The sequence below is a fragment of the Hypoxylon trugodes genome, assembly GCF_022578975.1.
Source record: "Hypoxylon trugodes strain CBS 135444 unplaced genomic scaffold F4822scaffold_2, whole genome shotgun sequence".
Taxonomy (NCBI): domain Eukaryota; kingdom Fungi; phylum Ascomycota; class Sordariomycetes; order Xylariales; family Hypoxylaceae; genus Hypoxylon; species Hypoxylon trugodes.
In genome coordinates this window covers 4,272,171-4,294,282 of record NW_026250017.1, presented here as the reverse complement: position 1 = coordinate 4,294,282, position 22,112 = coordinate 4,272,171, and the positions used below count along the sequence as shown (strand labels likewise).

Sequence of the window (22,112 nt, the reverse complement as noted above, 5' to 3'; positions counted from 1 at the left end):
TGAGACTCGTGAAGGAGAAAAGAGTGCGGAGGTGATGATTGACCTAATTACCTAGGTACACATCAGCCCCGAAGAAACAAATACTACATACCGCCGATGTACCTTAGCAAGTATCGACCTACTTAAGTAATCGAACGTCGAACGTCATATCCATTTAGCATTTGCGAGCGTTCCTAGGTATTTAGAATAATATCTCTTACGTGCTCATCTTCGTCCAATAGCGCGCGAGGTCCTTATAGGTAATCCGATGTCGCGATGGTACTAACTCGGTCGCTAGTAGATACTAATCTGAATCCAGCCAATATTATACGTTCTAGCTATCCGTTCCATCACCCGTCGGGTGTATTGATTCCCCAAATTCGGCTCATGTCGACGCCGGCCATTTATTACTATGAATTTCGCCAGTTGTAACCCCATTGACATCACATCATTATCCCCGCCCGGGTTTGACGGCTTGTATCATATATAGTCCCAGGTGTCCGGCAATTGACCCCTGACATCGACGAAGCTCCGAAAATATTTAACCTCACTCTTCAGAAATACCTCTCGCAAGCGAGGAACGTGGAACAAACTAGTACCTAGGTGGACATCATGACAAGCTCAATCAAAAATGTCGTTGTAGTCGGGGTGAGTAATGCCTCTGCGTGAAGCATAGGACCATCTCGATAGTCAATTGAAGTACTAATGTAACTATTGCTTCTTAGGCGTCGGGAAACCTTGGCAAGGAAGTTGTCGAGGAACTCATTAAAGCGAATTTCAATGTGACGGCATTCACACGCGAGAACTCCACGTCCACCTTTCCCCCAAACGTGACCGTCAAGAAAGTCAATTATCAGTCGGTCGAATCCTTGACTACAGCCTTGGAGGGACAAGATGCTGTAGTATCCACTATCGCGACCGTAGCTATTGGTAGTCAGACTGCACTAGTCGACGCCGCTCTAGCAGCCAAGGTCAAGCGATTCATCCCCTCGGAGTTTGGCGTCAATACCAGAATTCTGGGTGACACCGCGATTGGTACCATTCTCCAAGGCAAGGTCAAGACCCTTGATTACATCAATGGCAAGTCGCAAGAAAACCCATGGTTCACATGGACGGGCATCTCGAGCGGGTTATTTTTCGACTGGGTAAGCGTAACATGACACTGCAATTGACGATTAGTTGTAGGACTCAGCGCTAATATAAAAGTATGATCTATAGGGACTCAAGTACGGAACAAACGGGTTCAATAAAGATACTAAAACTGCAGTCATCTACGACTCGGGGAACGAACCTGTGCAAGCTTCGAATCTGGCCTTCGTTGGTAAGGCCATCGTTGCCATCTTATCCCAGCCAGATAAGACAGCTAACCAATATCTTACCATCGCCTCGTTTAATCCGTCTCAGAACCAAATTCTTGAGATAGTGGAGGCGGAGACGGGAGAGAAATGGAAGGTGGATCATGCTAGTACAGCTGAGCAGGAAAAGATCGGGTTGGAAAAGTTGAGCAAAGGGGATTACAGCGCCTTCTCTAACCTCTTACGGAGGCGTGTCTATGCGGATGGTGCCAACCATGCTGTCAAAGGAGACAAAAATGCGGCGACCACCCTTGGGCTTCAGGAAGAAGATCTAGCAGCAACCGTCAAGGCATGGCTACATAATTAAGCAAAATTAGGTGCAGCAGGGAATAGATACCTAGGTAGCACGTCTGTTGAAAGTTAGAATGGCAGGCCAATGTTCTACAATGACCCGGATTTCCCATTTACTTATAGATACCGGGACGAAATTTGCACTAGATATTTGAGCACCCAGGTGATATTTTCTTCATGGTAATTTCGCGTTAAACTATCAAGCCCGCTACTCGCTGGTACAAGATTCAACTATATACATGGGATCCGGTTCATTAACCTTTTTATAGGTAGATAGCCGCGGAGTATCGTTCTACTTAGGCAAGAGTGGGGACCTCCCAAGGAGCCCAGTCGGCAACGCTCACGGTCGCACTGCTCTTCTCGACCTCGGGAGGCGCCGTCGTGCCAGCGAGAAGGAAGTAGTTGATGTAGGCAGTAAGCTCGGATTGCTGAGAAGAAGGGAATTGACAGTGACTGTGGCCACCAACGAGGGAGAAACCCATGTTGGTAGGTACGCCGAGACCCTTGTAGATGAGACGACCAGCCTTCATGCAACCAGTTGTACTGACGGGGCCCAACCAGTCGATGTCGTTCTCGAAAGATAGGAGACCACGGGGGGCGACAAGAGCGGCCAAGAAGTGGTGGTCCTCGGGCATGGTGTTAGTCTTGGAAGTGTAGGCGTCTAGGTTCTTGCTGAACCACACGTTCTCACCGACGATTTCGCCGGCGGTTTGGATGTTCTTGCCCTTGCTGTGCTCATCGTCGGAGATACGCCAGCAGGCAGCACCACCGGAACCGGACTCCTGAGGAAGAGTAAGAGCAATACGGTTGGCGAGGGCACCGACGATGAAAGCACCCTTCCCGTTTCGGGAGCAACCCGTGGTTCCGAGCCTCTTGGGGTCAATGCCAGTTTTGTCGGCGCCAAGCTGCTCGAGACCGTCAATGAGACGGTCGACACCCCAAGCCCACGCGGTCAAAGCACCGGCAGTGTGGGTGTTTCCGAAGAGTGTGTAGAAAGCACCCTGTCCGCGGGAACTTCCGGACGCCTGCGAGGCGAATTGGTCGTTGTTGAAGCCGATGGTGCCGACGGTACCGGGGATGGGCAACGAAGAGCCACCGATGGTGACGATAGCCGGGCCGGGGCTGGTGCTAGCCTTCTTGATCGAGGCGTTGATTGTTACGGATTTGGAGCCGACTGTGACCTTGACGGATAATGTGCTTCCGGATAGCGAAGCCTCGACTTTGTCAGGTGGCGGGGGGTACACGCCTAGCTCGTATTGTTGCAAGAGCTTGCTGATCTCTTGCTGACGGCAAGTCCAGTCAGCCTTGCTAGCGACCTTCTTGCCATCTTGGAAGGTGAACGGGTCCGGTAGCTTGGCGAAGTCTACAGCCGGGTAGGTGTCCTTGAGGGAGCAGTCAGAGGTGTTCTGGCGCTCGTAGATCTCCGCGAACGGCAAGGCACAAGCTGTAGCGCCCAGCAGGAGGGCGGAAGTCAGGCGGCGCATCATTTTGGACACTGTGATTGGCAGCTGGCTGGGAAGAGGAATTCTGGGAAGTGATGTGCCTCGTAGGTTAGTCAACGACGTGATCATGGTATGGGGGCGGCTCTTTTATATATATCCAGTCGAGGGGGTCGGTTACGGAATAAGCCACGCTTATACCCCCTGTCAGTTTTCCAATTTCCGGCTGATTGCTATATGCCTGAACCGGATTGACCAGGCGTTTTCCCATTTCCAAGTTGATAGATGGAGGGGTGCGCGGACGAATCCGGTGACAGATACAGCCCTGGCCAAGTCTCGACGTCCAGGTGCTCTCCACTATAAAGGACATAATAAATAACCATCGCATTTACTTTTTTAGAAGGCTCAAAAAGTATGTGGCGCTTAAGCTTCCCTGTTGCGCGTGGCAAGACTTTGACCCCTTGCACCGAGATCTCCTTGGCACTTTGGGGATGATGGAGGATTGTCTAGCATAAGGAGCCTCCACGTCTCCAAGTGTGGAGGAGATTGGCTAATATGGTTAATATCGCTTGCGCGGGTGTGCAAGCTCACCTAAACGTAGTATTAATATGATCATTGCTAATATGCCAAAAGAATAACCCTGGTTACCTGCTTAGGTACCTAGGTTTCCTTGAGGCGCAACCTCAATATACTCGGTAGGCTTGCGGGGAAGCATCCTTCTCACTGACGTAAACATTCAAGAACTTGGTAGGTCGTGTAACCCCTTTCGTGCGACAATACGCATTCGATTACTCGGGCAGGAAGTCGACATGTTCTCATTGAATCATCTCGCCAAATCATAACATTTAAGTGTCGGTTAGACACTTAGATGTACCTAGGTATGTTTTAAAATGATTAAAATACACCAATTCTCCTTTGACGGTTAGATAGCTTTCACCCCTTGCATGATTATAATAGATGGTTTAATAAGTTCCTCCAACCCGGTGTGGCTTCAGCAGCCCATGCGAAATGATCATCTAGGGTATATCTTTCTTTAGGCATGGCTAATTCAGGTTCCTATTCTTAGACGTGGAAAAAATCGATGATCCGAACTTGATGGTCTCGTAAATAGCCGGACAGGCAGCGTTGCATCGAATCGCTCGTTAGACGCTCCGAATTACCGCACGTGGTTAAAGCATCAACCGACTATGTCCTCAAGTATCATTCGACACATTTAGAGAATCTGGCCCAGCTTCCAAGATGGTTCAAATACTTCGAGCGACAGTGGCAAGATTCCCCAGATTCTTGGCAGCCGGTAGTTGCTTGCCTAAGTGGTAACTTGTTCGAATTCGCAAGTCGACGACGAGGCTACGGTGATGCAGTCTTAGACGCCAATTTCGCCAAAAGGAACCTCGCTACCGTTCGATAAATACCCAATTATGGCGAGACTGCTCTTGTTAACAGCGCTAGCGTTGCTAGTCAGCTCGGTCGTCGCCCATGGTGGTCTTGCGAATTATACAGTCGGAGACACTTGGTACAGGGGGTAGGTGTCCCAATCTTTCAGAGATTCCAAGATTCCATGTCGCATATAGTTTCACGAAAAGTCAAACGAAGGGTCGCTAAAATCCGAGTATAGGTTCAGCCCGGACGACCCCTTAGGGGATCAAGAAGGGAAACCATGGATGATCCAAAGAATATGGGCGAGCATCGACCCAATCTTCTTCGTAAATGATACTGGCCTCGCATGCAATACCCCAGGCACTGCACCGCCGTCATATATCCCCATCGCAGCTGGGGACAATATCACAGCCGTCTATTGGTATTGGCTACATCCCTATGGACCGATGTCAGTATGGTTAGCCGACTGTGGCGCCTCTTGTGAAGATGCCAACGTGAACGATCTGAATTTCTTCAAGATCTGGGAGGCAGGTTTGTTGGAAGGCAATATTGTAGAAGGTATCTGGTATCAGAAGAAATTTCAGAATTGGGATGGTTCGCCAGACCTTTGGCCCGTCACGATACCGGCCACTATCAAACCAGGTCTTTACGTTATAAGGCACGAGATCCTGAGTATTCACATCGAAGACAAGCCTCAGTTCTACCCCGAATGTGCACATTTGAATATCACTGGGTCCGGTACGGCGGTTCCTTCGCCCGAATATCTCGCCAAGTTCCCCGGGACATATAAGGAAGACGGTAAGCTCTTCGAATGCTTTTGTTAATTGCTCGACACACCGCTAACAGAGTTAGACCCGTCAATAAAAATTGATATTTACTCGGATGCAGTAAAAGCACAGACGGTAAGAGAATACCATCTCCTATAGAGTAAGCCCTAACGTGTCGCGTAGAATTACACAATTCCAGGACCTCCAGTATGGAACGGGTAAGTGGCCATATTACTCACATAACACTTCGAAGAGCCACATCCTAACATCCCATAGATTCGTCAACAAATATTGTCAGGACTGTTAACGATGCATTCGGAATCTAAGTATACTTCATAAGGTACCTAGGTAGTAATAGGTGTTAAGAGAGCAATGCACCTATATCTATCGGTCATCCCGATACATGGTCCATACCTACATATACTTAGGTACATATTTTTCGGGCGGATAATCGCGCTTTATGCATTGTCGTCTCCTTTATGCTCTTTTCTTCGTGACGGTGCGCCGAATGGACTCGACATCGGACTTAGGACACCAGTAGATGGTCCTCGACCGTCAGCCCACTGCGCATCTCTGATACCAATCCATCTCGGCGTCGTAACAGGATCATTTTCGTCGGATAAGTTCGTCCTTCGGAGTGGAAGATCACTAGAACCAGTCTTCTTAATTTTTCCCTCTCCCGTGCTCGCACTTCGCCGTCTGCGTGAACTATAGCTGCTTCTATCGCCATCCACCCAGAGGCCGTCGTTCACAAGTTCCGTAAACTTTCCATTCTTCGCAACAAGTTCATTGTAAGGCCCTGCTTCCACCGCGCATCCCTGATCAATTACAACAATGCGGTCTGCCACGCGCATCATTTCTTTACTATGTGTAATCACGACAATAGATAGTTCCTCTTGTAACATGCCGGCGGCGAGAACACCCAGATCATCCTCTCGATCACGCATGGTGAATCTGGCGATACGCATCAAATGCTCGATCGTGTGCCTCACTGCCTCTGCGCCCTCGGCGTCTAATGCGCTCGTAGGCTCATCCAGAACTAAAAGTTTGGGTCGGCGAGCCAAAGCCCTAGCAATACAAATGCGTTGTGCTTGCCCGCCGCTAATGGATTGGCCTCCATCGCCAACAATCGTATCGTACCCGGCCGCCAAGCTATGGATGAAATCGTGGATTCCCGCTTCCTTAGCCGCTCGCTCAAGGTTATCTGACTTACGAAGCAACGAGTCCTCCGGTAGGCCATAGGAAATATTCCCAGCGATAGTAGCGGGAAAAAGAAATGGTACTTGTGGAACGTAGCCAATGTGGTTTCTGAGATCGATGATGTTGATCTCGGAAACTGGGGTTAATGCGAAAGTAAGCTGTTGTCGTCGCTGCCCGCCCGACAGATCTGGTACGTACAGGCCCACGATGATAGAAGCAATCGTACTTTTGCCGCAACCCGAAGGGCCAACGATTGCGGTTGATGTTCCGGCGTCGACCGCAAGTGTGAGGTTTCGAAGCACTATGTTCTTCATCGAAGACGGGTAAGCGAAATAAAGCCCTTCCATCCGAATTGGGAGAGGGCTTGTTAGTTTGGTGCCTCCAGTTGGTTCGTGAGAGGTTCCCACGGGCAGAGTCGCGTAATAGAGAAGTTGGGCGGCAGTAGCCTGAGCTGTAGATATGCTTGGTACGGAATTCAGAATGTTAGAGGCGGTGGTGAGGCCGAGAACTAGTAAATTCACCACCTGTAAAATAGCGCTCACCGTCACCTCCCTATTGACGGTGAGGAGCACAGTCGCATACCAGAAAATGAGGGCCATCATGAACCAGAATATAGACTGCCAACAAGCGAATAGGGTAGCGGTCCAGACGGCTTTTCTAACGCCGATCTCGAAGGCTTTACCGATAGACTTATCATATTTAACAGAAAAAAAGTGTTCCAGCGTTAAAGCACGGACGACACGTATGTTGAGAAAGGTCTCAGTCAAAATCGTGCTAGTTTCTTGGGCGGCCTTGTTAGATCGTGTTTCCCATTTCTGTGACACGAACGCGTAACCCTTCGTAGCTGCAATGAGAAGCGGGGCACTTCCAAGGCTGACGAGAGTGAGCTTCCACGAGATAATTAAAGCCCATATGATAGTGGTCAGGATCATGATCACGACGACAAGGAGTTGGGGTGCGAATCGTCCAATGAGATTTCGCATCTCCTCGGCATTCCTATCCATGCATTCGCTGATGCGAACTGTTGAGTGATCGGGTTTATCAAACCATGCCTTTGGTTGTCGCAAGATCCTGTTTAATGCTTGCATTCGGAGGGCGTTAACCCAGGCTTGACCCGCCCACTGTACCAAGTACTGGCTGAGGAACGTCGATACCGCCCCTAGAAAAGCTATGAGCAGCAAGTATAGAGCCCACTTTGTTCCAGCTTCCATCTTGTTGCCTCCAGAATATAGCACAGCTAGAAGATTAGCAAATATGACAGAGAAAGCTGGCACAGACCCCGCAACCAAAATACACATGACAAACCCGATGAGGAGTGCGATTCTTTGGGTTAGACTCAGACAAGGCCAGACAGTCCTATATATGCCCCATAGAGATATTCGCTCATTCTTTTCACTTTTTTTATGGTCATCGCCATTATGCGATTCAGAAATACTCGTGATCGCGCTCTCGGATGCCAAGGCCTGCCGCCCAACCTTACGAAAAGTGCCGACACGATCATCTCGTACCCTATCTCCCAGATCTTGGAGGCGGAGTATGCTCGCCGTTCTATCTGGTACCGTCTTTTGACCAGATATACCGCGGAATAACCGACTTTCATGCTTCCATGACGTCGAGAGTTGTCGACCAAGTGTACCGACAGTTCGGAGGAATTTGCTCTGGGTTATTGGCTCACCAGTTTGCAGTGGACGAGAGTCGGCCTCATCATCATCCCAATGTACCTTGTTTAAGATATGCTGCGAACCACCCATAGCCATCGTGTTCCTACGGGTTAGATATTGGCTGTCGCGCCTATCAAAGGGCCAGAAATATTTCGATAAGGTACGATCCTCCGGTTGGGCGGTGCTTCTAGGTCGAGAAAAATTTATAATGGTATTTGTTTCTTGGTCGCTTATTTCGCCATCATCCGCGGCTAGAGAAGAGACAAGTACAGAAAAGACGCCACCCTTTTGAAGCTGCAGATCTTTGCGATGCCCCGCTTGAACGACCCGCGCATCGTCCATAACATATATAAAGTCATAATCCTGAATCTGTGCGACTTCGTGCGTAATTATGATGGTTGTCTTATCTTGTCGCCACTGTCTAATCGCATCCATTATTAGGCTTCGACTCACTGGATCAAGTCCGCTGGTGATTTCGTCCAGTATAAGCACCGGTGGGTCGCGTATCTTCGCCCTCGCGAGAGCTAGTCGTTGTTTCTGACCACCGCTGAGATCGTGACCACCAGGTCCTACGTAAGTATCGAGACCATTGGGAAGGCCAGCAAGCGTCGACTGGAGCAATGCTGTTTCGCATGCGGTCGTTATTTCCGCGCTGGAAACTCGCGTAGGATTCGGGTGACCCATTGCGACATTTATGGAGAAAGTATCGTTGAAGAGGACGCTCGTCTGCTGGATCAAAGTGATATTTTTCCGTACCCATTCAACGTCGAGAGTTTGAAGTGCGTAGCCGTCGATCAAAATATCGCCACTAAGAGGCTCGTAGAAATTTAACAACAGATTACCCAATGTGCTCTTCCCTGAACCACTTCGCCCGACGACAAAATATAGTTGGCCTGCTTGGAAGGAGAACGAGGACTTGTTCAATACAATCTTCGACGGATTCGACGGGTACGCAAAGGTGACCTAGAAGCCCGCTCAAGTTAGTTACGAAATACGTATCAACTAGTAGGATTTCGTACGAGGAACCTACATGGTCAAATTTGATATTGCCGAAACAATGCTTCGGTTGCCGGCTACCGATCATTCGTTGTACTCTTCGTCCACCTTCAATTTCGTTCGCTATGAAATACAATGCTTGGCCGGCTGACATTCCTCTCGCAAGGACCATGTACATCGGTATAAAAGCCTCGATGGCCTGTAATGCAGCAAGAGCTGCGTAAAAGGTCGTCATGACATTACCCGGGCTTAATCCTTCATTGACTAAAACGACGCCGTAGTAGAATCCGAGGACGAACATCCCGTCTATCCATAATCGAACATAGCAAAATTGGCCCGCGCTCGCCCTAGCTTGGATAAGATATTTGTCCATGGACCGTCGAATTGCCTGGAGGTACTGCCAAGTCTCGTGATCGGTACCGTTGAAAGCCTTTACTAGGTCTATGGCGGTGACTGCAGATATCACAAATTTGGATGCTCGGCCTAACTCCAGCTTCTGAGCCTGAATCGCTTGCTTCAACGTGCGGCTCAGCATAGCGAGTATAATGACGGAAATAGGTACCGTAGCGAGGAGAACAAGGGTGAGTTTCCACGAACCGTTCAAAGCCACGACGAGATTCGCAAGCGACGTAGCTATTTCTGCCGCAAGGGAACCAAGCGCTACCGACGACGCCATCTGGAGCTCTCGGGTTTGTCTATTATTATGTCAGCTATTCGTTTCAATTGCGAGCCATAATAGAATTGAGGAGGGGGCATTACGTTTGCATTCTAATGAGTAAACTAGCAACTCCGTCCTGCTGGCAGTCGAACCATCGCATATCCTTCTTTAATAGAGCGAAGAACATTTTTTGACGAATATTTCTCGCTTGGAGCTCGCTAAAAACAATCCAAGATAGCATGAAGGAGAAATTGACGATCCATCCTGCGCCACCGATGAGAACCAATACAACACACCAGGATGAAACTTGAGCGAGGGTGTCTGGCCCAGCCAACTGCCCAGACCCAAATTCGGAGATAGCCTCAAATATCTTGCCGATGAGAATAGCTAGAGCAGTCCTCAAGGCACCCGAAAACAAAGCTGTTATTAGACCCGCAGTCAACGGGCCACAATTTTGCCATGTCACAAAAGTAAATAAATGTTTGAGAGATGGTTGTCCCTTCATTTCTTTTGGTCGGTGTTGTTGTTGTTGCTGCGGTTGAGGCTTCTGCGGCTGTTGGTAAAATTGTCGAGGCTCCATTCACGAGAATAACGAAGACACGAGCACTTTGTGTGTACTATTGAAAAGCGAATGTGGATTTGATAAGGTCCGAATTGGACGAATTGTATGGGTAGAAGCATTTGGTTGCCTGTGGGATGTTTTGCTGCTTTGATGCGTCAAATAACATAGGAATACTCGTTGATGAGGGCCTAAGGGATGTTATGTTTACCTAGAAGATACGTATTTCAGTTTGATATTAAATCAACCCCATTCCTGTCCCAGATATTATGCCATTATTTATTCCGATATTGGAATAGATTTGTCAGTGGCAAAGGGCTTTGTTGAATTACTTGCCTTTGTGATTGCTCGTAACACGTGCCGTCGCGTTCAATAAATAGATACGAATAAAAGAAGGACAATAAGAGACAACTACCACACGCTTTGAATTTAATAGGATGATCCCAGCCTAAATTTCTTGTCACGGCGAAATCAATGCCAAAACACAGTAAGTTCGCGATACCGACAAATCTGTGAGTCGTCCGCGCCCGTCTATTTGTCCCTGAGGCCAAATGCTACATGCATCTAGACGTTGTTAGTGCAAGACAATGCTCTGAGGGATATAGAGGCGCTCTAGCTGAGGGTTAAAAGAATACAACCACCTCAATTCATTCCTCTTAATATAAATTGATTTGAGGATTCTAGATCGTGTTGGCCTTCTCCTAGGCCTTATACACCCATCCATTCCCACCCTCCTCAATCCCTTCTTTTGTATGGGTATCATTGTCGACGATGGTGGTAACTGAAAAATAATCTCGCCGTTGGCATTCGTTGGTACTAAATCGTATTTCGTGAGCCCTAGGACTTGGCGATACCTTTAGCCTTCTCGTAAATCCAATCATTCAGACCAGCCTTGTTTCTCGCGATCTCGACCGCATAGAACTGCATTCGAGGTACTAAAACGAAAGAAATGAATTAGAGAAGCCTTTTTAACTAAAAGCATTTTGAAGAGGGGCATTTTATACCGAAGATGGTTGTGTCCTGTTCGTATTCTACTTTCGGGCTCGTCCGTAGCATGGTGCCGAAGTTATAATCATCGACTCTCTTTTCATAAGCCATCATAAACTTGCGCCATCGTTCCTTGCCTGACTTATTCTTCATCTCGTCTTCGTTGATAGTGGCAGCAGGGTCGAAGTCGGGGAATTCGGTTTTCAGATGGTTGTAGATCTCGTCGTCCATCTTGGTCAATCGTAAGGATGAACCTCGGACCTTCTCGAGGATAGCCCAGTACGTCTCGAGATGCTGAACCGCTGCGATCGTGGCAAAGTCAGAATACAACATTAAAATCTTAGCTTAGGTATTAAATCGCACGCACCTTTCACTGCAAATTGCTTCTCGATCTATTATAGATTAACCCGTGTTAGCCGATGGCTAGACAATGTAGTCAAGGTCGCTGATTTCTTACGTCTTCAAGATTGTCTGCATTGTCTGCATCGAAGTTCTTCGGAACTGGTCCGGACATCTTGGTAATTTCCTCCATGATGGATTATCTACCGAATGAAATATCGTGCCAGTATTATTATCACCTGAGTCAAAGTTTGGATATACCGGTGGTTTTGGTGGGAAAAATAGGAATTGTCGAAAATTGATGAAGAAGTTTGGGGGATAGTTACATGTAGCAATCCGATTGAAAAGAACAAGAAAAAGAAAATCGTCATAAGAGTTTGGACTGGAGGGGTTTGACGCGGGACGGACTAAGCAAGCTAAGGCCCCAGCGCGGGGCACGTATAACTCTTAAATAAATATTTATTATGTCATCAATATTATCATTATAAAAGATCTTATCCCCCGTAATGTAATTGTGCGATAATTACGTTTATCATCATTCCCGTCGTCATCGCTCGACTGGTAGTCAACTCTATCTTGGAGCTGCCATCTTACTCTACCCTTACTATAACGAATAACGAGCGTATATTGTTGAACCCCATAGCTTCATTACGAGGGGAAATAAATATCCGAAGATAGCGACCGACGAAAAAACCCATTCATCGAAATAGTGACAATCTAGAGTTAGCACCGATACATCTTCAGCCTTCATTTATGGTCAAGGGCCTATTTATAATCATCGTCAGCATTGGGGGGGAACCGGATTGACATGAATTTTTGGAAAACTCACGATCGCGAATGAACTTCTTGCCCGAATCTTATCTCCAAATAATACCAACACCCACGGTACTACTGTCAACGCTGTTGCGATTCCTCCCAACAATCCACCCATCGCATCCTCTCCCAAGTTTCGGATCAATAAACCCGTTACGAGAGGGAAACATCCCCCGAGGACGTTACGACAGAAAGATTGGGCTGCTAAAGCTGAGGAAGCATACGCTTGGTAGATATCCGCAAGATAATTAAAGGTAGCGAGGTAGACATAAAAAATGCCCATCGTGGCAAGGAAGATGGCAAATGTAGGAACCATCCAATGCGTTGATGGTTGTGCTGAGAATCCAAATAAGTAGAGACCTATCGGAAGGAGTATAGAAGTGAAACAGGTAAAGTATAGTCGTGCTTCCGGGGACTCGGCCGGGAATTTCCGTCGCAAGAAACCCCAAAATCCTTCACCTTCGACATTCTCATCGTTGTCGTTGTCTATGGCATCTCCTACGCTGTCTGTCTCAGTGTCATCCGACTCCGATCGCCACTTGGGATGGTTGAGCACACTCTCTTGGTATATACCAATGATTGTGGATATTACAGACCCGACGATCATAGCCGTGAAGACGTAACCGGACTGTTCAATGTTGAAGTCGTACTGCCGCTGGAACACAAGAGGTATAGATCCGAAGGTAAGATAAAGGATGGCCCATGCGAAGGACACCCACAGGGAAAAGAAAAATACGATGGGTTCCGTGAAGAGCAACAAGAACGGCCTGCATAGCGATACAGTTATCATTGTCGTGATAGATGCGCGCTGTTCATCCTCCCTAACGATCCATCTGATTCGCTGGAGCCGCACGGCCCTCCTGGAATTAGTCGGTCTGCGTCGAGGTGAGGTAGGTGTCACAGCTGATGAAGCGGGAAGGGGAGGCTTCTCTGGCGAATCCAATCCCGAATTTGCTATCACTGCTGTCGAATCACCTTTTGATCCGTGCACATATACTCCAAATATACCCTTCTCTTCCAATTGCCCATACCATTTGTTAAGAGTTTTCGCCTTTCTCGATAAGAGTACAGATCCTCGACTCTCCTTAAAGAAGACTACAACGGCAACCATCAAGACAAAGTCTATGATAACTAATGTGGATAAAAATTACACGTAAGTTTTTATCGTCCACTGATAATTTTCGTGAGAAGAACTAGGATAAAATCGAAATAAATAAAGACTTACCCTGATGCCAAAATATCCATTTCCATTTGTCACCCTCTCCTTCCCAAGTCTGAACCATCACCGCAGCCACAAGGGGCCCTAGGCCAGTGCCAATTAAAACGGCACCAGAGAACAGAGCCATAGGGGTATTACGATCCTCCTTGTCGTACATATCAGCAATGACGCCTCCCACCATGGTACTAAAGACGCTTCCGCCGACGCCCTTGAGAAATCGGGCGACCAGCATACCTGCTAGATTTGTAACCACGCCGCAGATGCCCTGGAAGAGAACGAAGACGACGCCAGCAATCGCGAAGATGGGATAGCGCCCATTCACCTCGGAAAATGGGGCGAGGACCATAGGAGCGACGGCGAAGCCTACGCAGAATGTTGTCACACCTACTAGCGCGCTCTCATGCGTCGTATTCAGATCTGAAGCAATCAGATCCGCAGCTTGCGAATAAGCACCAGCCGCATACGCAGTGAACAAGGTGGCGATGCAGGATATAGCTACCATGACCCCCTTGCGTGTCTTGGGCCAGGTTAATGGATTTTCGAACTGCGAGAGGTCGGGACATGCCGGTAGGTCGCTACGATCCAGCTGCGAATCTTCCAGATTCGGACGCGCCACCGGTGTATTAAACGTCAGGTAACGATAGCTGATAGGCGTATCTGCATCGGGTAGAGGTATATCATCTTCGATCTCTTCGCGGGTGCCGTGCTGTCCCAAGCCACGCTGCGCAGCCAAGGATTGTCCTGCCGGGATGCTGGGGTGCTCTGTCTCATATTTCTCGGTGATCTCGTCAAGAACTGGGTTGTCCGCATGTTCGCCATCTAAAACAGGCGCCAGCCCGCTACCATTATTGGTCAATCCCATCATTCGCAAGACTGAATCCTTTTTCCAAGCCGTCCTGTATCCGATGAGATGAGTATTACAATTAGCCGGTGGGCGGATTAGCAGGATTCAAAGAGAAAAAAGCAAAAGACAGTTCCGGATAGTCTAAGACAAGCTTCAAAACACGGATATCACCCGAGGTTTATAGGATCCTCGTGATTGGTTGAAGACAAGTGTTGGGATGTAAGGTTAGAGTCAACGAAGGGTAATGCAACCTCGCTTTGACTTAGGGTCGATTATACAACCGCTCACTTGAGAAGCTTTCGGTCCGCACCGTAGTCTGCAGAACTTTTACGGGAGTCAACCAGTCAACTACATATCGACCGGGGCGGTGTGGGAGATTGCATGTGTGATCGTAACCACCCATCCGGCGGTCATTGTCCAGCTTGCCAGCTAGCGTTACAGCATATTTTGTTTGCTAATCGGAGAATGCTACCCGCGAAGTTTACCGCGAAGTGACGAGGCCGATGTATCGGGCACCCATATGTCAAATTTTCAAAGGAACTTTCAGTAAACCGGACAGATATTCCCGACTATTCCCGCTCTTAGGGAGGCCCTGTGGATATCGTCATTCAAAATTCCATTTGGGTTGCCCCATTCTTTTGTGGATACCCGGTTCGCCATCGGATCCCAAGGCCAAGGAAGTCGATGCCAAGTAGGGACGTAGCTCGGAGACATAGCCAATAGGAGACTCAATTTAATGGTCCACATTAGCTCACTCTTCAAATTCTTAGTCCTGTGGTGTATTAGATTATATCCGAATTAGGCCTACCACCTTCATGTGTAGCCGTTTTCTCTCTTATAAATCGCCAACATGAATTTTGAGGCATAACAGCAACTACTTGCAAGGCCCTACTCTTCCAGAGTAATTTGTAAGATTGAACGGGTGGAATTCACCCGCAATACCTCATTTTGATGACAAACTCGGTGTATTGGACATATTAATCATCGCAAATTAATACCGAATTTCCAAACCATCTTATCGTTATTCAAACAAACCCATTTATTTCAAGACCGGTGAGGGTTCGTCGATTCGAATTTCGACCACATTCCCCCTTCGTGAAGTGGCGGATACAGCCCCAACCTATCCTTTAATATACAGCGTACCTATATATACGTAGCAATTACATGCCAATGGTGTTACACGGTTGTGTCAACTCCTTCAACATTTTTACTGCAAGTACTTACCCTCATGACACCAATTGGGCTTGGGTCAATGTGGAACACTGTTCCTTGGACGCAGTAACGTACCCTCTTCTAGTAGATTCTGCTCGAAGAAGACCTGCATAACTGCTCCAAAAGCACCCATCATGTTTTATAATGTTGTTTTGCGAAATGAAAGCAATACGCAACATCGTGTTACTTGTCCTTGGAAGAAGTTCGGTACTTTCCTACAATCAACACGAAGAACAAAGAAGTGATACTGCTGCTAGTTATTTAGCTTTGGGGAAACAAAGGCTCAGTTCGGCTACCTACGTTGCTAGGAACGTGTATTTAATCCGATGGATGCGATGTTTATAGTACCTATGGCTAAAGAGAAGTTGACGTATGCTACGAAATTCTTAAACTGTTGAACTACATCGATTTCGACCTTTCACTTACGTAAGTACACCATATCAAACAGACATCTTACCCATAATTGGCCAGGAGGTACTGTTTGTTATTATCGTGACTACACCGTAGGCAAGCCTTGATAGCATTGGTTGCATCCAACATAGAAGGAAGATGGGCAAGAAAACCGGTTCCGAAAGTAATCAGTTACCGCCTAAACGAACAACCGCTACGGTTGGTGACTATCAGATTCGTCTTACCGACGGCTGGACCGTTAACGATGGCACATTTATCCAAGTTCCCCTGAATAGGAGGCGCGAGAAAGATGTGCCACATCCAGTGAACGCCGACTTAGTCGAGCGATGCACGTATGGTCTTAGTAGCCTTCAAGTCTGCCGCGATGCTCCAATCACGCCAGCTGCTTTAGACGTTGCGTGCCAACACATCCGCTATTGCCTGCCCTCCAATATTCAGAAATCCGTGCGGGTCGTGCCTCCTTGTGGCCCCGACCTCTGGAGCCAGAATACAGAGCGTGCCGAGGCAGTGTACAAAATGATGCAGGAGACAGATGAGTTAGACGCGTCGGGTACGCAATACTGGTTGTATCCGGAACTCAAAAAGACGCCTTGGACCATCTGGCCTCTCTGGGTAGAAGACAACCACGGGAAAGACTTCGTTTTGGCTGTTGTATATTCTATCCAAGACCAGGCTTTGCGTGGCAAAGAGGGGCCGTCCGTCCCATTCGATCAGGTCATCGCGATTAATGTTTATGACCCACGGCGAGATACTTGGAACGATCACGGGAAATATCGCACCATAGGCGCACGACAGTCATGGTACCGCAGTGCCGTGCTACAGTTTTTGGGAAAGGGGGGATACTACATTAAGGAAGCGAGGTGGATGCATGGAGAAATGTCTCCGATGCAGCTAGGGGAATCGACGTCGGGGGAGCGTTGTTTTGCCGCAGTGAAAGAAATTCTTAACAAGATCATGGTGTTAGGGAATGCATACCTAGATGACAGAAATAGGAGAACTAGGGCTGGCATAGAGTGGAGTCTTTCACGATGGGTGAATCCGTATCAGAATCGGATCGAAATGGCGGGTATCTGTGCGTGGAATTTGATGGCCATGTTCGACTACAACGCTCGCATCACCGTCGAGTGTGTCCCACCCCGGGCCAAGCAGGAGGTTGTGGTTGATGGCCGACGACGGCTGGTTAAACCTGAGGATCTTGCGGGTCCACCTCAGCATCCCATCCTAGCGGAACTTGATTATCAGATTTCAGCACCTGAGGGAATTCCACCTCTGGAACTGGACGAGATGGACATGGACGACATGGACAGTGATGAATGAAACAAGTGAGACTTGTTTGTAAATGAAGAAATATTTGTTTAGGCAAGTTTTGATTAATTGATTATCTTGATTCCCTAGAAGTAGCAAATGAATTGAAATTGACGAAGTTTACGTGACATGTAGTAAACATAGAAGAGTAGAGATGGAAGATATTCCCAAGCTTCAAAGTTGGAGCGATAAGTTTATATCGTTGGATGTTCATGATAGTGATTGGGAGTCTTGTTAGGTGCTTGAGAGTTGGGGTTTAGTGTGCTATGCCGCTGTATTAGGCCAGCTAGGGTGTGCTGTAGGTACATAATAAGAGAACCCCCCACATGTCAAGGCACGGGCATATGTATAGTGGGGTAACGCGACGCGGACTTGACGCGGGATCTAAATTGATACATGTACATGGATATCCACGGATACGGGAAGGGGTATGAAACTTGGACCAAGTCGCGTAGAACCTCCCTAATTAATGGAAACTCAATTCAATTTCAAAGTTTACTAAACTTTATCAGAGATCATTTCTATCTTTTCTACTCTTTATTGTTGTAACATAATTCCTATCCAAGTGGTCAATCTTCTATGTCCTAATTGAAGACAACCACTTGTTTAGTCAACCCGATTATAATCCTCACATAAACTCCATATGCAAGTGAACCTTGGTAGGTAACATACCTACGCGAAACAGTCGTCTATATCGGGTTCGACTCAGCCTATACCCTCGCTCTATCCTCCCCTTTCTCCCACGGCGGACTATCATATAAAATGGGAGACTCTCAAACCCCAGCGAAAAAGACACCCTCGATGTCTAGAAAAGCCAGCTCGCTTTCCTCTTCCGCCGCCACCGGAAAGCAGCAGAAGACTATCCTCGGGTTTTTCGCCAAAGCATCTCCTGCTCTAAATTCCTCTCCTACTCCTTCCTCCTCTTGCTTGAAGGAAACCACAAAATCCAATAGGAAACCCTCCACCGTTACTCCCGTGCCCAGTAGCGACGCCTTAGAGCCTTCGAGTTCGCAAGAAAACCATGGCTCCGCCGCCACGATAAAGCAGTCCCTTGCTACCCGGAACTTCATGGATAGCAGTCCGAGTCGCAAGGTAAATCATCCTTTTGTGCTCGTCATTATTTCGTTGCTAATTCGAATATCTTTAGACGAAAAAGACAGTCAACTATGCGGAATCTTCTGACGAAGACGAGGACGTCTTTGTAGCGATGAAGGCATCCCAGACTCGACGTCGTGGTCGCCAACAGCCGAGGGTAGTAGATGACGAAGACGATTACGAAGAAATTAAGGACGTCGCTATAGACGATGAAGACGGTAAGATTCCCACGAGTCAAAGAAAATCCAACTCCCATTTACGCAGTTTTCTGATCTAACTCGCTTTGAAGACGAGATGGCCGATTTTGTAGTTTCTGACGAGTCCGATGCTGCGTCCAGAAAGCGAAAACGCCCTTCCAAACCTCAACCTGCTCGAAAACGGCCCCAAGCTTCTCCCCAACCCCCTCGACGAGGCGATAATGACGACATGACGGACGAGCCCGACGATGACGAAGTTATGGACGAGATGCCTTCGACATCTACTGCGCAACAGTGGCGATATGACCCAGATAATATCGAGCCAGCAAAGCCAAGGGTGGCGGCTCAACAATCTACCCCCAAGACTCCGGCAGGCAAGCAAAAGGCGCACACCCGTGAGCCCGAAGAGCGTTACCCTTGGCTTGCTAACATCAACGATATCAACCGAAATCCCCCTAATCATCCCGACTTCGACCCCTCGACCGTATACGTTCCCCCCCTGGCGTGGAAGAATTTCTCGGCCTTTGAGAAGCAGTATTGGGAGATCAAGCAGAAGCTGTGGGATACAGTGGTCTTCTTCAAAAAGGGAAAATTCTACGAGCTGTACGAGAACGACGCCACTATCGGTCACCAGCTCTTTGACCTCAAGCTCACCGATCGCGTCAACATGCGGATGGTTGGCGTCCCTGAGAGTTCACTCGACATGTGGGTGAACCAGTTTATCGCCAAGGGCTACAAGGTTGCGCGCGTCGACCAGATGGAAACCGCGCTAGGCAAGGAGATGCGGGAGAGGGTAGACGTCAAGGCCAAGAAGCAAGACAAGATCATCCGGCGAGAGCTAGCTTGCATTTTAACGGGTGGCACATTGGTAGACGGCAGTATGCTCCAGGATGACATGGCGACTTACTGTGTAGCGATCAAGGAATCCGTAGTCGACGGGCATCCGGCGTTCGGTGTCGCTTTCGTGGACGCAGCTACGGGCCAATTTTTCGTCTCCGAGTTTGAGGACGATGTCGATCTGACTAAATTCGAGACGCTTGTTGCCCAGACGAATCCCCGAGAGTTACTCCTTGAGAAGTCTCGAATCTCGACGAAAGCCTTGCGCATCCTCAAAAACAACACCTCTCCGACCACGATATGGAATTATTTCAAGCCTGGTAGCGAGTTCTGGGAGGCCGATCTTACACGGAGAGAACTTGACTGCAATGAATATTTCGCTGAGGTAGACGGCGCAGGGGCAGATGAGCGCTGGCCTGGTGTCTTAGCCGAAGCGAAAGATAAAGACCTCCTAATGTCTGCTCTCGGCGCTCTTGTTCAGTACCTCAGAGTGCTTAAGATTGAGAGAAATCTGTTATCTCAGGGCAACTTCACTTGGTACAACCCTATCCACAAAAACGGCACATTGATTCTTGATGGTCAGACCCTCATCAATCTCGAGATCTTCGCCAATTCCGTCAATGGGGGAGCGGATGGCACACTGTTCACCCTTCTCAACCGCTGCGTCACGCCCTTCGGCAAGCGACTCTTTCGTCAGTGGGTCTGCCATCCCCTGTGCAACATCCAAAAGATCAATGAGCGCTTAGATGCTGTCGACCTACTCAATGCGGATCCAACCGCGCGAGAGCAATTATCTTCACAATTAACGAAGATGCCTGATCTAGAGCGCCTTATTTCGCGTATACACGCTGGGGCATGTCGGCCCGAAGATTTCGTGAAGGTTCTTGAGGGTTTCGAGCAGATTCAGTACACTATGAGTCTTACCGGTAATTTCGGCGGCGGGGAAGGGCTCGTCGGCCGTCTCGTCTCCTCCATGCCAAACCTTGACGAACCGCTCTCGTACTGGAAATCCGCTTTTGATCGCAGAAAGGCCCGAGAAGAAAAAATACTGGTCCCTGAGCGTGGTATTGAGGAGGATTTCGACAACAGCCACGACAAGATTGTGGAGATCAAAGACGATCTTCAAAACCTACTCAACAAGAAGAAAGCCGAGCTCAAGAATAAATCTCTGAAGTTTACGGATGTCGGAAAAGAAGTTTACCAAATTGAGGCGCCTAAGTCGGTCAAGGTTCCCAAGGATTGGCAGCAGATGTCAGCCACCTCGAGTGTCAAGCGCTATTACTTTAAGGAGCTGACAGATCTGGTGCGACAGCTACAAGAAGCCGAGGAGACGCATTCGCAACTCGTCCGTGAGGTCGCATTGCGTCTCTTCCAACGGTTTGACGTCGACTACGATACCTGGTTGCAGGCTATTCGCATCACGTCGCAACTCGATTGCCTGCTTAGTCTCGCCAAGGCGTCTTCGTCACTAGGTGAACCAAGCTGTCGACCCATTTTTGTGGACGAAGAGCGCAGCGTCGTCGAGTTCGAGGAGCTTCGACATCCTTGCATGCTCAACGCTGTGGATGACTTCATCCCCAATGATATCGTACTAGGCGGCGATTCGGCCAAGATTAACCTCTTGACGGGTGCGAATGCCGCCGGAAAATCCACAATCCTTAGGATGGTAAGTTCAAGTTCGCAATCTTTTTGACTACCAAAAGATCTCAAGCTAACAGAAACTCGTAGTCGTGCATCGCCGTTATTATGGCACAAATTGGCTGTTACGTACCAGCAACTTTAGCCAAGCTAACCCCTTGTGATCGAATCATGTCGCGGCTCGGCGCGAACGACAATATATTCGCAGCGCAGTCAACATTCTTCGTTGAATTATCCGAGACAAAGAAGATATTATCCGAGGCCACGCCTCGCTCCCTCGTCATTCTCGACGAGCTAGGTCGTGGTACATCTAGTTATGACGGTGTAGCTGTGGCTCAGGCCGTTTTGCATCACGTTGCCACGCATATAGGATGCGTCGGCTTCTTTGCCACGCATTACCATTCCCTTGCGACTGAATTCGAGAACCATCCTGAAATCAGGGCAAAGCGCATGCAAATTCATGTCGACGATAAGCAGCGACGAGTCACATTTTTGTACAAGCTGGAGGACGGCGTGGCCGAGGGAAGTTTCGGTATGCACTGCGCAGCTATGTGTGGTATATCTAATCGCGTCATCGAGAGGGCCGAGGTAGCTGCCAAAGAATGGGAACACACTAGCAGGCTAAAGGAGAGCCTAGAGCGCGCGAGGGAGGGCTGTTATATCCCTCTGGGTATACTAAGTGATATCTCCGCCCTGCTTGACGAGGAGAAAGGAAAGGATGTACCTATGCGAAGTCTGGATGTACTTTCGCGAGCCATCGAAGCTCTTTAGAGTCATGAGCAAAAATGTCTATTTTAAAACATTGGTTCATTTAGTGTATCATGGCTTTTGTCCGCGGACCAAAGTTAATTCTGTACGGATCTATGTATTATTCGCTACACATGTATGGAGTCGGGGGATTACTAGGCAAGGTGGGTTAAATCAGGTAGCTAG

General features: G+C 48.3%; 8 protein-coding genes across 8 annotated transcripts; 4 read left to right on the top strand and 4 right to left on the bottom strand.

Moving 5' to 3' along the window:
* The first annotated feature begins 501 nt into the window (after positions 1 to 501).
* On the top strand, positions 502 to 1,738 carry F4822DRAFT_149706 (NAD(P)-binding protein). Its single transcript, XM_051452987.1, has 3 exons — positions 502 to 627; positions 705 to 1,124; positions 1,198 to 1,738. The coding sequence occupies exons 1-3, from the start codon at positions 592 to 594 to the stop codon at positions 1,639 to 1,641; spliced, it is 900 nt and encodes a 299-aa protein (XP_051318849.1). The 5' UTR covers positions 502 to 591; the 3' UTR covers positions 1,642 to 1,738.
* Positions 1,739 to 1,794: 56 nt separating this feature from the next.
* On the bottom strand, positions 1,795 to 3,172 carry F4822DRAFT_393023 (carbohydrate esterase family 15 protein). Its single transcript, XM_051457269.1, has one exon. It carries the CDS (start codon positions 3,110 to 3,112, stop codon positions 1,922 to 1,924), a length of 1,191 nt encoding a protein of 396 aa, XP_051318848.1. The 5' UTR covers positions 3,113 to 3,172; the 3' UTR covers positions 1,795 to 1,921.
* Positions 3,173 to 3,839: 667 nt separating this feature from the next.
* F4822DRAFT_149708 (glycoside hydrolase family 61 protein) lies at positions 3,840 to 5,591 on the top strand. Its single transcript, XM_051452988.1, has 5 exons — positions 3,840 to 4,586; positions 4,680 to 5,239; positions 5,294 to 5,343; positions 5,392 to 5,426; positions 5,485 to 5,591. The coding sequence occupies exons 1-5, from the start codon at positions 4,483 to 4,485 to the stop codon at positions 5,513 to 5,515; spliced, it is 780 nt and encodes a 259-aa protein (XP_051318847.1). The 5' UTR covers positions 3,840 to 4,482; the 3' UTR covers positions 5,516 to 5,591.
* F4822DRAFT_149718 (P-loop containing nucleoside triphosphate hydrolase protein) lies at positions 5,466 to 10,604 on the bottom strand. The gene is made up of 3 exons (XM_051452989.1): positions 9,825 to 10,604; positions 9,100 to 9,760; positions 5,466 to 9,032 (listed from the first exon to the last, which is right to left on the bottom strand). Exons 1-3 carry the CDS (start codon positions 10,301 to 10,303, stop codon positions 5,667 to 5,669), a joined length of 4,506 nt encoding a protein of 1,501 aa, XP_051318846.1. The 5' UTR covers positions 10,304 to 10,604; the 3' UTR covers positions 5,466 to 5,666.
* Positions 10,605 to 10,805: 201 nt separating this feature from the next.
* F4822DRAFT_149675 (DUF757-domain-containing protein) lies at positions 10,806 to 12,026 on the bottom strand. Its single transcript, XM_051452986.1, has 4 exons — positions 11,727 to 12,026; positions 11,637 to 11,661; positions 11,287 to 11,571; positions 10,806 to 11,217 (listed from the first exon to the last, which is right to left on the bottom strand). Exons 1-4 carry the CDS (start codon positions 11,799 to 11,801, stop codon positions 11,120 to 11,122), a joined length of 483 nt encoding a protein of 160 aa, XP_051318845.1. The 5' UTR covers positions 11,802 to 12,026; the 3' UTR covers positions 10,806 to 11,119.
* Positions 12,027 to 12,049: 23 nt separating this feature from the next.
* On the bottom strand, positions 12,050 to 15,230 carry F4822DRAFT_393015 (MFS general substrate transporter). The gene is made up of 3 exons (XM_051457268.1): positions 13,647 to 15,230; positions 12,438 to 13,552; positions 12,050 to 12,373 (listed from the first exon to the last, which is right to left on the bottom strand). Exons 1-3 carry the CDS (start codon positions 14,503 to 14,505, stop codon positions 12,356 to 12,358), a joined length of 1,992 nt encoding a protein of 663 aa, XP_051318844.1. The 5' UTR covers positions 14,506 to 15,230; the 3' UTR covers positions 12,050 to 12,355.
* An 830-nt stretch (positions 15,231 to 16,060) lies between these two features.
* F4822DRAFT_149671 (uncharacterized protein) lies at positions 16,061 to 17,454 on the top strand. The gene has a single exon (XM_051452985.1). It carries the CDS (start codon positions 16,246 to 16,248, stop codon positions 17,422 to 17,424), a length of 1,179 nt encoding a protein of 392 aa, XP_051318843.1. The 5' UTR covers positions 16,061 to 16,245; the 3' UTR covers positions 17,425 to 17,454.
* A 368-nt stretch (positions 17,455 to 17,822) lies between these two features.
* Positions 17,823 to 22,085, top strand: F4822DRAFT_149630 (DNA mismatch repair protein Msh6). The gene is made up of 4 exons (XM_051452984.1): positions 17,823 to 18,504; positions 18,560 to 18,725; positions 18,797 to 21,207; positions 21,270 to 22,085. The coding sequence occupies exons 1-4, from the start codon at positions 18,175 to 18,177 to the stop codon at positions 21,948 to 21,950; spliced, it is 3,588 nt and encodes a 1,195-aa protein (XP_051318842.1). The 5' UTR covers positions 17,823 to 18,174; the 3' UTR covers positions 21,951 to 22,085.
* The last annotated feature ends 27 nt before the right edge of the window (positions 22,086 to 22,112 follow it).